Source organism: Peromyscus leucopus, chromosome 19 (assembly GCF_004664715.2).
Source record: "Peromyscus leucopus breed LL Stock chromosome 19, UCI_PerLeu_2.1, whole genome shotgun sequence".
Classification (NCBI taxonomy): Eukaryota; Metazoa; Chordata; class Mammalia; order Rodentia; family Cricetidae; genus Peromyscus; species Peromyscus leucopus.
The window spans coordinates 78,517,221-78,534,701 of NC_051079.1; the positions used below are offsets into that span (position 1 = coordinate 78,517,221).

The window sequence follows — 17,481 nt, forward strand, 5'->3', positions numbered from 1 at the left end:
TAGAGTCACCACCTTAGGCATCTCTTTATTAGGACCCGTGTTCATGTATTTTGTAAATACAAACAGGTACTCAGCAAATACATCCAGTTTTGAAACATTTTATGGCTCTGAATACTTCATTCTAAAATGTGGGGTGGTTCATTATTTTTCATGGAGACAACTCCATCCTCAAGTGACCAAAGAGAAAATAGAAGCTACCCTCTGAAGGCCTATTCTGCAAGCTCCCCTTAGAGAACTGCAAGACAGCTGTGCAGGACTCATGTAGAATGACTTTGTACACATTATCATAAACAAGCTTGGTTTACCAACCCTTGTTATGTTCTATTGTCACTGCTCAGAACTTAAGGGACACCACTCGGTGCTGCTGGGCCTCTACTGTGGACATAACAGTATAGACAGGCCACCATCTTCCTCAGGCTGCTACATGCCAGAGAGGATGAGACAAAAGTTTCTGTTTTGTGACAAAAACTGTGTATCAAATAAAACTTAGGAAAAAAAAATAAAACATCTAGAAAGTCCACAAGTTAGTTCTTGGCAGAAGCTGCAGGTTCTGGAGACTGAAGGAATTCGTAAGGGTCATGGGTGACATCCGGCTGCTCCCCAACACTAAGGCGAGAAGGACTTCCTGTAGGTTTAAAAAAACACAGCATTTAAGCACATCAAACAGATCTGCAAAGCTTATAAAACCAACATCTGTGACTGATATCTAAAAAGAGAAATGTCCTCCCTGGCACCAGACACAGGTGCATTCGTATCCCAATCTGAATCAGGGATGCCTGCAACCTCCTCAGGCTCTACTTGGCTTGATATACAAGGTGATCAGAATAAAAAAATCTTAGTCTTTTTTCCAGCAGCTGCAGCCAGGCTTCCTTTGAAAGGATCAGAATTCATTCTGTGCACAGAATACTTCAGGATGCATGTGAGGTCAAAAGAGAACAAAGGGCAGTGGAGGCAAAGGAAAGGAGCCCCTAAAGGCTGAGCTCATTTGCTCTATCAGGCAGACTTGGTTATCTTTAGCTGAAGTTCCCACAAATATCAGGGACTAGAGGACCACAGAGAAGACAGACATTACTGAAGAAACTAGCATGCAAGAGGCAGTGTTTGATGCTGTGTTCACCAGACTGAACTGTAACACATTCACAGAGAGTTAAGATGTTGATTGAGCAGAGATCTCAGGATTGATATGCAGCTATAATGGCTTTGCTGAGTCCTATGATGGGATGGGGCCCATGTGGGAAGAAGAGGTTCTGCTGGATGTCAATGACTTGTATCAGCATGTAAATTTTGAAGCGCAAAAGCAATCAAGAGGTGATGGGAAAAAGGAAAAGCAAACAAAGGAGTCTATCTAGTCACTCAAAGGCAAACAGGGTAAGATTTGTGTCAAGCCAGAATTCACAAGGAAAAAAACCAACAGAAAGCCAAGCGCTATGTTAGTAAGCTGCCGGAAGGCTTTAAAGCCTAAGCAACAGTTCATAGAAGATAAAACTTCAAATGAAAAAATTAAGCTGTCCTAAGGATGGGCAATTATCCCCCAGAGGTTACGGTGTGTATTTCTCCCTACAACAAAGTATACTTGGGGTGGGGGTTTCTTTCTGTTTTTTTAACCCAGATCTGGTCCTTTCAACAGTCAAGTATGGCCAATGGAAAGACAAGAGCTGTGGGGCTAGCTCAGAGCCTGTCATAACTTAGGTATCTAGTTCCAGTGGCAGACATGGCAGGCAAGGGTGCAGCTCTGATTCCCTTGGTCTTATGCCAGAGTGAGCAACACAGGCTGGCCCAACCAAAACTATGTGGGGCCCATGACGGCAGCACTGTTCCAGGACAAGGGCTGACAGCCCATGGAAAACAACTGTCTGTGGAGGTCTAGATGGACAGTGTCTCCGTCCATGCTGCCCCCACACTGTTTTGGTGAAACAATATAACAGATGAGGTTGTGTTATACTAATGTTTCCTTTTCAGTTGCTCTTTAGCCATGCAAGATCCCTGGGAACTGTTTGGAGTGGACTGTGGTAGGTCTTCAAAGATCTTGGTCCTTCTCTGTAAAAAGGCTGAGTGTCTCACAGACTTGGAAAAGCACCTGGAAGGTGAAAGCAGCAAAGAGTCTGAATGAAGGCTGGTTCCTGTGAGTCACTTGGGAAGAAGGAACTTTGACTGGCTTGTGAGCATGTCTGTGGGGCATTTTCTTCACTGCTAACTGATGCAGGAAGGTCCAGCCTACTGTGGGTGCTATCAACCCTGGGCAGGTGGGCCTGGCTGTATTAGAAAGGTGGCTGAGAAAGCCCAGAAAAAGCAAGCCAGTCAGTAGCATTCCTCCATGGCCTCTGCTTCATTCCTGCCTCTAGATTCCTACCTTGAGCTCCTGCCCTGGCTTCTCTTGCTGTTGTGAAGTTTAAGATGAAGTAAGTAATGTCATCACCAAGTTGTGGCTAGTGTTTTATCACAGCAGCGGAAAGACTAACTAGGACAGAAACCACAAGGCTGTTAGGTGAGACACCAGAGTTGTTGGAGAGGAGACCCCTGAGGCTCCTCAGACCACAAAGGCGTCATCACTGTGCTGCTGTAAGCTGCATCCAGAATGAGACAGTACTGTCTATCCACTGTTGATGACACACACACTGTGGCTGTGTAATGGAGAAATCAGGCTGAGACTGAGCTACAAGCTCTCTTCCTGCTGTGGTTTTCATAGCGCTAGATGGTGTTAGGTGAGCTACTACTTGGAGATAACTGTCATCAACAGTCTTGCTTGGTTATGGACTCTGTCAGCCACAGTACCAACATGCTACGTGTGGTAGTTTGAATGAGAATGGTCCCCATAGGCTCATATGTTTGAATGTTTGGTCCTCAGTGGAACTATGTGAAGGATTAGGAGGTGTGGCCTGGTCGGAGGAGGTGTGTCACTAGGAGCTGAGGTTTCAAAAGCCCATGCCAGGCCCAGTGTCTCTTTCTTTCGGCTTGCTGCCTGTGGGTGAAGATGTAAACTCTTAGCTACTGATCCAGTGCCATGACTACCTGCCCGCCTCCACCACACTCCCTGCCACGATGATCATAGACTAATTCTCTGAAACTGTAAGCAACTATTTTTTTTTTTTTTTTTTTTTTGTAGCTCTATCTGGTCACACGATCATGCTGCTTGAACTCATATACTTCTCTGTAAAAAACCAAAAATAAAAAAAAAAAAAAAAAAAGTTAAAGCAGAGCTCAGACTAAATTATTCTCTGCGTGTCCTAGCTCTGAGAGCTACTTTGTGTGTATGTTTTTCTTTTTTTTTGTTCTCTTGTTGTAACCACGTGATGCTTATCATGCCTGTGTAAGCCCCATCAAAGGTAGTCTCATGCTGGCGTATCCTGAACTACAAGATCTATGCTCTTCTCCATGTGATAAGCATGTGCCACCGCATACCTTGCTGCTCTAGCTCTGACAGAACTTAATAAAAAAAAAAAACAGAAAAGAATACCACAAACTGCCTCTGAGTACTGGAATTAAAGGTGAGTGCTACTATGCCTGGCACTTTAAATGCTTTATTTTATGTTTCATTGGTCATGTGTCTCCTCACAACAACAGGACAGTAACTAAGACACCAGGTGTAACCAGTGACAGAATAGTGACATGACTTATGTACAACAACCCACTTTCTGACTGAATTAATACAGGAAGAAACACACATAAAGTACTGTAATACAACCCACTTTCTGACTGAATTAACACAGGAAGAAACGCACATAAAGTACTGTAATCCAGGGCAAACGCCGTGTCTGGGGAGGTCACAGGTCTCAATAGGGAAGCAACCACTATTGCTTTGTTAAATGGATATGATATGCCTGTTAATCTGCCTTTGAAACATCTGTGTTTATGCCCATAGAGCACTATTGCTGTCAGCCTCAGTTCTTAAGAATAAAAAAAGACTATTAATATGGCATAGTGGTCCAATGATCTGTCACAGATGGAGGAAAATAACCATATTTACACACTCCAAGGCTTAAGGAACATCATGGAAGGAGAGACAAAAGGAATGACTTACCTATGTTCCTAAAAATAACTCCAGTAAACTCACTGGTTCACTAAGACACACTTGGTAAAATTGTCTCCTTGGGCTGCTGTCAGTGCCACATCTGGGGAAACTCATACAACAGGCTCAAGCATTTCAAGGAACTACAGAGCCAACACCTGAGATCCCACATGTAGCTGGGACACTTAGAGTGTTAGTGGTATGGCTCATCTCTCCTTAAACACAGAAACCCCTCACCAGGGACATTGATTAATACAGTCAAAGAATAAAATATGGAGTGGTAGAAGACAGGTGGTAACAAATCTACAATAAAAAACAAAATGTCCTGGCCCTACAGATGCACAAGGATGTAGACCTCTCAGAATAAACCCCTGTGTGGAGTCCACCATCTTGGCCATGCAGGCTCCTCTACTCGCCCCTGTGAGGCCCTTACCTGGAGGGTGCTGCTCCCTCTCAGAAGCGGTGGACAGAGAGCTCAGGTTGGAGGACGGCCGGGAGCCTCCTCTCTCTGCCTGTGCTTCGTGCAAGTCCTGCAGGAGCCTGGTCGTCTCATCCAAGTTCAAGTGGCTATCATCATGGTCCAGCTCCTTCTTCACTTTCCCTATGTGACAAAAATGGTGCAATGCTGGTGAATGCAGGGCACACACAGACCAGACACAGAGCACAAACTGTTCTGTAGCACCGCTGCTGGAGGAGCTCACAGCAGAGGGAACCCCATTTGATGACAGGCCAGGGCTGGTAGTATGCAAGGGAGCAGACCCAGTTTCTCTCACTCAAGCAGAAAGCCATGTTGAATCTCAGCCACCCAATGCACCAGCACTATGGACAATTTTGTCAACAGGAAAGATGTGTCTGTCTGATGCTGGCCTCCTGCCATAAACAGAAAAAGTGGACAGAGTATGCAAACAAGTACACTGAGCAGGGTCTCCACCCAGATCCCAAGTCTAGGAACAGACTAGGGCCTAGGGTTGACTTGTCTGAGCAAAGAACTACCCTGAACCTGTGAAAGGACACAGCTTAGACAGAGGAACCAGGGACCCACCTTTGCCCTGTATTAAGAGTGGCCTTAGGAACATTATGGAAAAGGAAGGAGAAAGACTGTAAGAGTCAGAGGATAAGGAGCATGCTGGGAGATTGTGTCTCCCAATAATATCAGAAACTACACCCACAGTCTCACCAACATGGGCTGAACAAGGATGATGCCAATGGTCATGTCAAAGTAGACAGGTAAAAGCCCACGAGGCCTCAGTCTCACGTAAAGAACTATAGGCAACTAAGGAAAACTGAACATGGGGAGAGGCGGTCTCTCACAGGGAAGAGAACACCAACTGGCTGTCCAATGATGAATAGTCAGCCTTGAGAACATAATACAAGTAACACCATATGAACTGAACAGGTTATGTTTAGGAATATATATGTATATACATATTCATTATACCCATGTAAGAACAGAAAAGAGGCCATGAATTTGAAAGTGAGTGGAGGTGGATACATGAGAGGGTTTAGAGAGAGGAAAGGAGAGAAGAAATTTTGTAATTATAATCTCAAAAATAAAATGAAATGTTAAAAACAAACAAACCAACCCCCCAAAACAAACAAACAAACAAAACCCCAAAAGGTGTTTCTGGGCCATTCCCAACAAGACTTGGGAATGGTCTATGGGGTTCAAACCATTTACTGGTCTCAGAGCACAGGGTGCCATAATCCATAGCATCATCCAACCTAGCACCCAGGATATAAACTCTGACACCTGTAAGTGAACCTATAAAGCAGCAAGAAAACATGTCCCAAACCATGGGGGTGACAGGGTACAAATACCTGAGATAAAGTTAGCAGGCAGAGCACTAAACAGAGTGCCTGAGGCTAATGCCCTGCAGTATTAGAAGGCAGGCAAGCTGAGTGGGACTTCCCAAGATAAGGGTAGCAGCATCTGTGCTGAGACACAACCAGAGCAAAGGAGAAGAGAGCCCTTAGATGCTCAACTGGCAGAGGGCATGGCCAGCCGCAGCAGACAGAGGGACACTAACCAGGGAGCTTACTTGCGTAAGACGGGAGGCTGGTAACTGAAGGAATTATAGCCAGGAATTTCCACATTTGGATATGGAAACCCCAGGGTCTGAGAAGAATAAATCTAAAGAAAAGCAAACCAAAGTGCTTTATAACCCAAGCATCTCAGTTACAAAAGGTACAGCTTCAAGTCAGAAGAGCTAATTGTGGCTTCTGGCATGCACCAGACCTGTCTGGGGTCAGTGACAGATGTCATTTCTGTTCAGTCAAACCTATCAGTCTGACCAAGGGAATCTGAAGAAAACACACAAGTTTTATTTCCTAGTCTTACAAACCAGTGCCTTTTGTTTGTGGTTTGTTTAGTTTGGCATTATTGTTTGTTTTTGGTATTTTTGGAAAAAGGAATTGAACCAAGGGCATTGTTCATGCTAAGCAAGCACTCCACACTGAGCTACACAGTACTTCCAACACCAGTCTCAGCTGGGTTTTTAACTCCTAGGGCAACCAGCAGATATCACCTGGGTGCCCTCGTCCTCTGGCTCTGACACTGTCCCCTGTGCTGAGGTACAGTTAGGCCCTAACCACAGCCCCAGGGTATTTCTTGTTCTGACTAGTCGTAAGTTAACCCTACAGATTCTTCTTGGCTGTGTTATTTGCCAGGGCAGCTTGTGAACACAGAGAAACCAAATGATGTTTTCTTACTACATCACACATCACAGGTAGGGATGGAGTCCACGTGAGAAGCCACATAAAATAGTGCTCAGGATGCCTCACCCAGAGAGCTGAGCATGGACACATCCAGAGAGACATCAGGGTATGGTTTCATTGACATGAAATCCAGAACAGGGCCACCACTATCTCCCAGTGGGTCCCCAACCTGTGGAAGGTGAGAAAAATATTGATTAAACAGACAGCACAAATGTCAACTAATGCCAGCTACATAAGTCAACAGGATGTGCTAAATTTGAGCCCACCTCTCAGTAACATGAATGAGCACTATTCTAGAGGCTGCAGTCCAAGGAACATGGAATCTAAGCTTATTAATGGAAGTGCAAATCCATGTCCAGGGACCTACTCAGATCAACACACCTCTGACAACTTTAATCTCTACTAAGAGCAAACAGCCTTTGCTAACCTTTTAGGGAATTCATTAACACAATGGGAATACGGAAGGTAGGCCACAGGGAGACCAAGTACATACATGGAACTCAAGGGCCCACCACCACCTTTTTCAGGAGCAATGTGGCAGATTTGAAACCAAAAGTTTTCTCCCAACAAGGGGACTGCAGTCTCCCAGGGCTTTGGGAGCTCCTGCTGCCCAGTTTCTGCTCATGTCCTCATACTAAGGCCCCACAGTATTCCCTGGGATCTGAGACTCAACCCCACACTGATCATTTCAGGTGCACAGGTCTCTGCTGGCCAGTGGATAAACTCTGCAGCACAAGCCCATAGTGCTGCCTACCATGTCAAGTCACACAGGGAAAGGGTCCCCACCCTCCTTGAGGACAGTGCCTCGCTGACTGCTTTGAACTTGTTTCTCAGCTTAGATTATATCCCTCTCTTCAGTTCACTAAGACAAGTAGATGACAGGAAAGCAGTGCCACTGAAGCCCCTCTTCAGGAACTAGCAGCTGCTGAATGGAATGACAAGAGGCTGTCTGGCCAATCACTGCAATGACTTTTACACAAACCACACACCCCGAGAGCCGAGCTTCTCTTCCCATGCTTGGGAAACCCACCTTCACTTCATCTGCAGGTCTCATGGGGATGCTTCTCCTCTGCCAAGTAACAAGACAGGAGACAAGTTTTTCCATCACTTTTACAGGGTAATTCATTCACATTACACTAACAGTGCTTGTCCACTGCCTGGGGTTCTCATTATAACCTTACTACTATATCCATGGCTGAAGCAGGGCTTTTATAAGACTCTTCACAGGTGGTAGTGAAGTTAGACCATGAATAGTCAGCTCATTCCATATCAGCCAAGTGCTCAGATACCATGCTGGGGTTAGGGTGAAGGGGGATATGGGTAAGAGGATTCCCAAATTTATATCGAAGCCAATGTTTAAACAAACAAAAATGGGCAGCTTGAGAAAAACAGGCCTGGATATTTAGTCTGGAACATGACCAAGTACCTGAGACTGGATGTGGTGTGATGGAGGCAGTGGTGATATCTACTCCACTGCTGAAATGGGATGAGCTACATGTTCCCCATGGTACCTTTGTCCTGTGCTCTGGCAAGAGCACACCTTTAAAAACACCCTATTTTTATGCACATTCCTCAAAAGGGATGATTCAGTATATACTTCCACATCCATGAATTTGGTCCCAATGTTTCTGAGATTTGGTTATGCAATTATTTTCACCAACTTTTAATTAGAAATACGGCCTTTATTTTGCCATTTGTTCCCTGCAGAAGATTCTTCTAGCATCATTCCTTTGAGTACTCAGTGCCAGTTTTACTGTTGCTGTGTATGTGAAATTATCCAACCCTATGACAGAACTCACCCTTAGACAATGAACCCAGAGTTCACCAACAGCACAACCTCATTTCAGGGAGAGGAAGAGGGGGAGGGGAGGGGGAGGGAGGAGAGGGAGAGGGAGAGGAGAGGGAGAGGGAGAGGGAGAGGGAGAGGGAGAGGGAGAGGAGGAGAGGGAGAGGGAGAGAGGAGAGGAAGAGAGAGAGGGAGAGGGAGAGGGAGAGGGAGAGAGGGAGAAGAGGGAGAGGGAGGGAGAGAGGGGAGGGGGAGAGAGAGAGAGAGAGAGAGAGGGAGAGAGAGAGAGAGAGAGAGCGCACAATTTCATGCCATACCAGACAAGATATAACTAGAAATGGCCTGTGCTAGGCCAGCAAAATGCCTCATTGGGTAAAAGTACTTGCTGCTCAAGGCTGATAACCTGAGTTCAGTTCCTGGAATCCACAGTGGAAGAAGATAACTCTCAAAAATTTGTCCTTTTTTCTTCACATGTGCATCAGACATTATACATCCACAAAGTAGGAAGAAAAAGGTTTTAAATAAACGGCCTGTGTTAAAGGCTAACTTCTTGCCTGGAAAGAAACACACATGAAGAATGGCAACCAGGAGCCAAATACATGTTGGAAAGCCTGAATTCTGGATGAGGCACAAGATTTCTATGCTCCTTTCTTCAGACAAAGAGGAGGCTACCAGGCCAGACCAAGAGCTATGGGGGCTAAAGGCCTAAACAGTCTCAGAGCTATATGGACTGATACTTTTTAGAACTCCACCCAGGCAGAGCAGAGACCTTCTGGGAAACTTTGACCATGAGAAGAGACCCAGCAAGCAATACCACTTTTCAGCATTATGGTCACACAGCCCTGGAATATGTCTGCCCTAGACCAAAGATCACAAGTAACAACTTCCTGTCAAAAATGAAGATCAATGCTCTTCAAATGAAGAAAGCAAAATCTTTGTTTGATACTTGCTTCACAAGCATGAGGACCTGAGGTGGATCCCTAGAACCCACAGAAAATGCTGGACATGGTGTTACTTGTAGTCCAGCACTGGGAAGATGGAGACAGGTGAATCCCTGTGAATCACTGTGGTTCACTGCTCAGCCAGCCTAGTCCATCCAGCTAGCTCCAGGTCAGTGAGACCCTATCTAAAAAAAAAAAAAAAAAAAAAAAAAAAAAAAAAAAAAAAAGCCGGGCGGTGGTGGAGCACGCCTTTAATCCCAGCACTCGGGAGGCAGAGGCAGGCGGATCTCTGTGAGTTCGAGGCCAGCCTGGACTACCAAGTGAGCTCCAGGAAAGGCGCAAAGCTACACAGAGAAACCCTGTCTTGAAAAAAACAAAAAACAAAAAACAAACAAACAAAAAAAAAAAACAAAAAACACCCAAACGAATAAACCCAAAATCAAGTACCTGAGGAACAACACTGGAGGCTGACCTCTGGCGTCCATATGCACTACATACACATACATTCTCTCTCTCCTCTCTCCTCTCACCTCCCTCTCTCCTCCTCCCCCCTCTCACACACACACACACACACACACACACACACACACACACACACAAATAAAATCCAATCATCTTTGCACTGGGGTGTGCCTCAGTGGTAGAACACTTTTCTAGACTGTAAATAGCCCTGTATTTGATCCCTAGTAATGGAAAAAAAAATCCTACCAGTACTGTCCAGCAGATACTGTACTGCACACACATGTATAATCTGAACATAAACACATCTTTGGCTTGTGAACATATACACTGTGGATCTGAGCTGGCCTCAGTTTACAGTGTGTCAGGCCTAGTCTTGACAGATACATCACAAACAAAGTAAAGACACAAAGGGCCACAGATGCTTTTTCAGAAACAATGTTAGTCTCTGTTATAGTAGAATGAAAAGTCCAAGTAGACCCATACCAAGAGAAAACAAGTTTCAAAGGTAAAGGCAAAGATGTTCAGATACACAAAAGCCGAGAAGAGCTCAGTCTTCAGATCTGTGCTGTAAGAAAACAGCATATTTTTCAGGAGAAATGATGATGGCCAATGAAAGAAACATGGGCATAGGTTAAGAAAGACATGACAAGCAACTGTCAAACCTTTTTAAAGACAGCTTTTAAAATCGTAACTTAAAGCTCAATGAGCCAAGAACACCCAGCAATGACCTCCAGAGCCTGCCTCCCTAGACCCTAGGGGGCTGGATGGGCTCTCTGCACTAGAGTAGCACAAGAGCCTGTGCCCACAAAGCACAGCAACTTCAAATCCCACCTGCTTCAGTTGGAAGATCATCCTTGAGTGATCTCCACCTGTGATTTGGTCCAGGAGGTCATCTACCATTTTCTTGCTGTAGCTCCCAGCATCTTTCACAAATTCCTGCAGGCTAGAAAGGAATCATGTGAGGGAATGTGCTGAAAAAGCATCACATTCCAATTTCAAGATTCACCCCCAACAGTGACAATGATTCTGATTCCAGAAGTCCACTGCTAACAGCTCTCCTCAGCCTTCTGGGAGCTTCCTAGGTATGTGTGGGGGACCGGACCTGACAGCTCTTAACAATTTCAAAATGGTTCATGGCAAAAAAAAAAAAAAAAGATTAAAAGGTCTCCAGGAAAAGGAAAAAACAAAAGGCAGTTACACATGCAGGTTCACAATCCACATAAAATTGTAAGACATATTGGTTAATCTAAAGAAGGCTGTCTGTATCTGCCAGTCTGACATGTAAAAGTATAGGCAAGCATGGGATGTGGAAGTGGTAAATGGGCAGATATGGGGTGGGGGTAAGAGTCAGGGCATACCTTTTGATACATTTTGATTTCTGAATCCTATGAATATATTAGCTCAAAAATAAATAAAATGTAATCAAAGAACAAAAATTCCCTAGAAGGATGAAGGATGACTTCATAAGACTCCTAGACCTTGAAGGCCTTTAGAGAGAGAAGCAAGGCTGCTGGCCTAGAGCTATAAAGCTAGATAAACCCATTTGCTGACAGAATACAGCATACAGGGTATCTGGGATACTCCGACCATGTGTACAGAGGGCAGATCTTGAGGATGGAGACCTGAAGTGCTCACAGATCAACCCTGATGACCCCACAGCCCCTGGGCATTTGTTTTATATTGCCCTTGCAACTGTGAAGTGCTGCCATCTTCAGGTATTTCTGTGGGACACTGGAACCCAATGCTTCTGTGTGACATGTGTAACTCAAACACATTCCAGGAGCAGACACTGGGGAAGAGAGTAGGATGTTAATGGCCTGGGGACAAGTAGAGTTCAGTCCAGGTGACCTGCTGGCCAGCATGTGCTCTGACTTGGAACTTAAGCCTGCCTGTTGACCTGTCACACCTTCTCTCCTGAAGGAAACCCCTTTTTCACTTCTATTTTTACTGCCTCTTTGGTCACAGAAATCTGAGTATTCGTTTATTAAGGACTAAATGGAATTTTTCTGTTTTGTATTTTCAAAGATTCTATTTTTTTAGAGGCTAGCAAAGTTTAATTATCCATAAAAATTTACTTCTACAAAGACGGCCCACTTCTGTTTTGTACAGAAAACAAAATACAGACACTATGAAGATGCAGTCTTGCATCTGTGTTTTTAAAAAAGATTACTATTTCTTTTAATTATATGTGTGCATGCATGTCTGTGTGGGGTGTGTGACCATGAGCAGATGCCCGCTGAAGAGGGAGCTGGATCTCCTGGAACTGAAGTTACAGCTAGTTATGAGGTGCTTGACTTGAGTGTTGGGAACTCAGGTCCTCTGCAAGAGCAGTATGCACCCAATCACTAGGCCATCTCTCTAGCTTTACAATGTACTTTTATGCTACATTCTAGGCTGTGTTATGGGCTGAATTTTGCCTATGTCATCCCACCCCACCCCACCCAAGTTCATCACTTGCCGTTCTAACCTCAGCACCACAGAATGTAACTGTATTTGGAGATGGAGTCTTCTGAGAAGTAATTAAGGTAAAAAGGGGCCACCAGGGTAGTTGCTGATCCATCCTCACTAGTGTCATAGAAGAGGAGACCAGGACAGAGGGAAGGCTGCGTGAAGACAGTGTCTGTATTGAACCAAGAGTGCCAAATCTTGGGCCTCAGACCTCCAGCTTTCAGCACAGTGAGGCCTTCTTTAGGCCTTGATGTTAGAACTTTATTACTATGGCTCCAGCTGTCTAACATTCTCTAGGAAACATATCTCAAAACAATTGTGAAAAAAACTTCTTGTTAAGTATACACAGTTTGCTAACACATACTTATGCTATAGCCTGGATCACTGCCTTCTTCAAACTGTGCTGAACTGCAAGACAGGCCTAAGGCAGAGGAATGGAGAGTGGCAAATAGTCCTGGAGTTTCTGCTGACACTACCTTGTTGTCAGCCAGAGCTGTATTTCCCAGAGTGCATAGCAATGCCAAGCTGCTCACTAGGGAACAGATCTCACACATATGTGTGACCTGGCTTACCTCAGTGCACACTGCACACCAGTCTCATCTCCATATGCTGAATACAGAAGTTCCATCTCATCTGATTTCAGGTCCCCAAACACAGAGTTGTTCTGCATTGAAAGTGCAGTGCTGGCACTGGAGAGGAATGTAACTAAGGAGATGGAAGCAGAGGGAAGGTCAGAGTCATGCTCAATGCACAGCCAGCATGGCCACAGCCATTTTTCCTTCCAGATGATCTCAACCTGAGCCCATGCCTGGTTCTAACTTTTTTCTTCCTGCTTGAGCACAAACTCAGTAGCAGAAACTGCCCATGGATAATTGCAGTGTCTACTCAGCACCCCATTTCACACCTGTGGACCAAGGGATACAAAGCAAAGACTGACCCTTGGGTAAAGATGAGCTTGGACAAGAGGAGGTGGTTCTTGGGACCAGTCAGTTCATGAACCCTCCCTGAGAGAACCAGGAGCTGAACCAATACAGAATACACTCTTACCCAGGGTTATAATAGTAAACGAGGCTATGTCTACATGGCTGTGTTTCTCTACTGACAGCCACTATGGGTAGAAGTTATGCCATGTCCTGCACTCTGCTATAGCATTCCTTCTCTCCCACAGGACAATAGCCGCACACTCTCTTCTTCCCTGTAATAAAAATGCCTCCTGGGGACAAAACTGCTGAGCTAAGAACCAAACACAAGCAACATCTCAAAAGCAAAGTGTGAGCAATGTCAAGGGAGGGGTTGCTATGGAGGCAGGTGTGGGTAGATCATACATCACAGAAGGTACAATTTAACAGAAGGTTCAAATGCAGGCTGGTCTCTCATATTCAGAGATGTAGAAAACACCATTCCAGAAATAAAATGCCCTCTACTGAGGTGGTACCAAGCCTCCCTGTACCTAGAGTGAATACCAAGAAAAGCAGATGGTGTGTATGACTGACGGGGATAAAGAAGTATGGTAAAAGCTTATGGTGCAGAGGTGACTGAGCCACAGTAAAAGCGAGGGCCACAGGACACAACAAAGGAGAACAAAAGCAAAGACACAGAAAAGGACAATCCCATCCCTGCCCCTATACCACCACTCAAGAAACAATCTGTCTGGAAATATAACAAAATGCCAAGTCTAAGGGGAACATGCTAAAATGTTCCACATGTTTTTAAAACACCTCTATACTTCAGTGAAGGCCAAAGAAATGTCATCAAAGCACACCTAGGCTCAGACCAGGAATCTACTGTGCCTTCAAGAGGAAGGAAGTGATAATACTTTTAGCTGAGACTCATAAAGCATTCAGCTTGAATGCTCTCCAGTCTTAAGCACATACCTGTGTATATATAGATACCTACACACCAAAGCAAGTCTTCTGGCACACATACTAAATCACATGAACAGGTCAAAGCAAGTCCTATAAGCACCCAAGCACACATGCTACCACATACATACAAGCACACACATTCCAAAACACACTAGTAGATCGATTATAAATGTAGACCCCACAAACACAAATATACCTGCTCCCCCTCATGCCATGCTGCTACCCACAACCACCTTGTCTAGCTCTCCTGGCTGCCAGGCAGCTCCATCACTCTGCAAATGGTTAAAATGTAAGTCTGATGTAAGAAACAAACTCCTCCGTAAGAACTAGCAGGAGCCTGAATCAAGACTCCTATGGAGAGGGGATGGAAGCCTGTGTGAGGAAGCTTAGGAGCTCAGTCTGAACTCACCCTTAGTGGAGAGCAGAATGCAAAGCAGGAACTCTCCACCCAGTATGACTTTAATCCACCTACTTTAATGAATCTAAACTTCATTTGTCTTGAAATCTGAATCCAGGCACAGTAACAAAACCATGAAGAGAATCATGGAGGAGGAACTGGCAATTTCTTCATCCCCACGCCTGCCCAGCCACCCTTCAGCTCCCGAGAGCTCCTACCAGTCACTGTACTCACCTTTACTTCTTCTTTCGTCTTTGAAACCCAGTGTCGTAAAACCTGGGAGCAACTTGCTAGACAGTGAACTCAGGTCCACAGGGTGTGTCTCCTCCTCTGCAGAAGACACAGGACAGAGGGAATGATGAAGCTAGCTTGGCCTCAGCAATGATGAGCCTGTTCTCTATAGCACTTTGGACAGGGAGGGGTGGAGGCATAAAGACTCTACAATGTCCATTTAAAAATCATTTTGCAAAAGCAAAATATAATTCTTAAAACTAACACCATTTCAATTTGATTTTGTAACTGCCCTAAAGTCAACACCATGAAAAAAATATAATGTCTGGAGCTAGACATATGGTTCCATTGGCAAAGTGTTTGCCTTGTAAGCATGAACTTCTGAGTTCAATTCCCCAAATCTATACTTTAAAAAAAAATTTTTTTTAAAAGACAATGGTACATGCTTATAATCCCAGTGCTGGGGAAGTAGAAATGGGTGCGGGCTTGTCCTTCTCATGTCTGTGGGCTATCATGCCAGCAATACTGACACCTTTGCAAACTGCTCACTCAGCACCTATTATTAGCAACACTTTAATGGCCATCCTCTACATGCTCATCTGGTTATACATCTGCTTATTGGTTTTCACATTGCACATCATTTCTCCACTCCTGGCATGAACCTCAGTTTCCACACTGACTTTCTAGCCTAAGTATGGGCTACTTCATCTAGTTTCTCCTGAAGACCACAGAAATTTGTTTCCACTAACAGTTAAAAATCAGAGTGGCTATCCTGTACACACTAGAGCAATGAAACAACCTGCTGATTGAGGGCTGGGAGAAGAATGTCAAGAGGCCCAAGGGCAAAGCAGGAAAGTGTGAGCCAACATCCACTGTGTCTCACCGTCTCCAAGTGTGTCTGTGGACATGTTGCAGTCCCAGGGACTCATTCACATGCACAGCTGCTACCTTCTCAAGATGTTCTGATGAATGAAATGCCCCTCCAGGCTGGTATGCATTCATGTTTCCACTAAGACCTACCCTGACATGATCCAACCTTCCTTCCAGAATACCTCTGAGCTTCAAGTGTGTAGGTCAGCATTTGGCCCACGAGGAAGCAGCGCTGGCAGAACTCAAGAGACAAAACCTTCCTACATCATCAACGAAATTCAGCCCATAAGATTCTATCACTACCCTGAGAAACCCAATGGCGGTCCAATGACATCCTAGCCCCTTTCATGACACATACAGGCTCCACTGTACACACATATGCCAACAAGGATATATGTAGAAATGGGAAGCCAGGCAAGCAGTAGTGGTGACTTGTGAATGTGTTATATATGCTCAAAGTATGTATAGAGTTTAGAGGACAACATGCAAGCAACCAAGCTCTGCAAGAGCACCCACCATCAGCATCAGGCTCAGTTGCATTCACCACACTGTAGAGCAGACTTCCATCTCCAAGCTTCTTCAGGTACCCCATCTGCAAGGAAGTAGCATCCAAATGTCATTCCCCAGAGGAAACTTTGTGCCATCTACTAGAGACAAGTGACATATTAGTCACTTCTCCACCAATTTCTCCATGAGAAAGAACCAGAGACTCCCTCTCACGTGTCCAGGGATTGAAGATTGGCCTGCTTGTGACTGATGGCACCAGCTCATGATTAAATATACCTGATTATGACCAAGGTGCCTTCCAAAGAGTTTGCCTTCCAAAGAGTTTCTGAAATAAAAGCCTTGTCCCAGAAGCAAATATTAAAAACCATCCATTAAGCCTGAACAAAATGAGAGGAATGCCAGCTAAGTAAAAGCATCATACCATACTACAGACCTCCATCTCTGGGTAGGTAGAAACATTACTCCACTAAAAATCTTCCACAAAAGGCCTTGACTATTCCCCACAGTCACCTGCAGTCTCATACAGGGACAGTATGTCAGGGTGTGGAAGGTGTACATGTGCAAATGAGATGTGCAGGGAACTGGCTAGATGCATGAAGAGTAAGCTCTTGTGATTGTAAAGGGGGAATTTCGGAGAGCAAGTAACAAGTAGGGCAGAGGCAGTAGAGGTGCAGATCCTGGAGAGAGGGCACCAACAATAAATATACCCAGGGTACTAGGGTCAGGCTTCTCAATGCAGTACTACAAAAGGGAAGAGACATGACATGGCCTGTGGTATTGGAGGGAACAGGAAGTTTCACCAGACAACAAAGATTTCAGTACATGCAAACACAGTTACCAACACAGCAACTCTTAAGTTGCAATATATACATGGTATATACCCATACAGGTACATTTCCTGGCTCTACCTGACAGCATTTTACCTACCACATGGATATCTGTCCTGGCTAGTTTTATGTCAACTTGATACAAGCTAGAGTTATCTAAAAGGATGGAACCTCAATTAAGAAAATACCTCTATAAAATCCAGCTGTAGCCAGGAGGTAGTGGCATACACCTTTAATCCCAGTACTCAGGAGGCGGAGACAGCCAGATCTCTGTGAGTTTAAGGCCAGCCTTGTCTACAGAGCTAGTTCCAGGACAGCTAAAGCTACACAGAGAAACCCTGTCTCCAACACCCCGCCCCTGACTGACCCCCCACCCCTCCCCACCAAAAAGATCCAGTTATATAAGGCATTTTCTTTTCTTTTCTT

General features: G+C 44.8%; 1 protein-coding gene across 3 annotated transcripts in view; it reads right to left on the bottom strand.

Moving 5' to 3' along the window:
- Brd9 (bromodomain containing 9) overlaps positions 1–17,481 on the bottom strand; it is a 26,852-nt gene continuing 9,371 nt past the window's right edge. For all 3 annotated transcript variants that reach the window (XM_028873650.2, XM_028873648.2, XM_028873647.2), the window contains exons 9-16: positions 16,238–16,313; positions 14,855–14,950; positions 12,931–13,063; positions 10,742–10,853; positions 7,752–7,790; positions 6,788–6,890; positions 4,440–4,607; positions 1–625 (exon numbers count right to left, since the gene is read on the bottom strand). In XM_028873650.2, the coding sequence (XP_028729483.1) occupies positions 525–625; positions 4,440–4,607; positions 6,788–6,890; positions 7,752–7,790; positions 10,742–10,853; positions 12,931–13,063; positions 14,855–14,950; positions 16,238–16,313 (828 nt within the window). In that variant the 3' untranslated portion in view covers positions 1–524. The remainder of the gene's footprint in view (positions 626–4,439; positions 4,608–6,787; positions 6,891–7,751; positions 7,791–10,741; positions 10,854–12,930; positions 13,064–14,854; positions 14,951–16,237; positions 16,314–17,481) is intronic.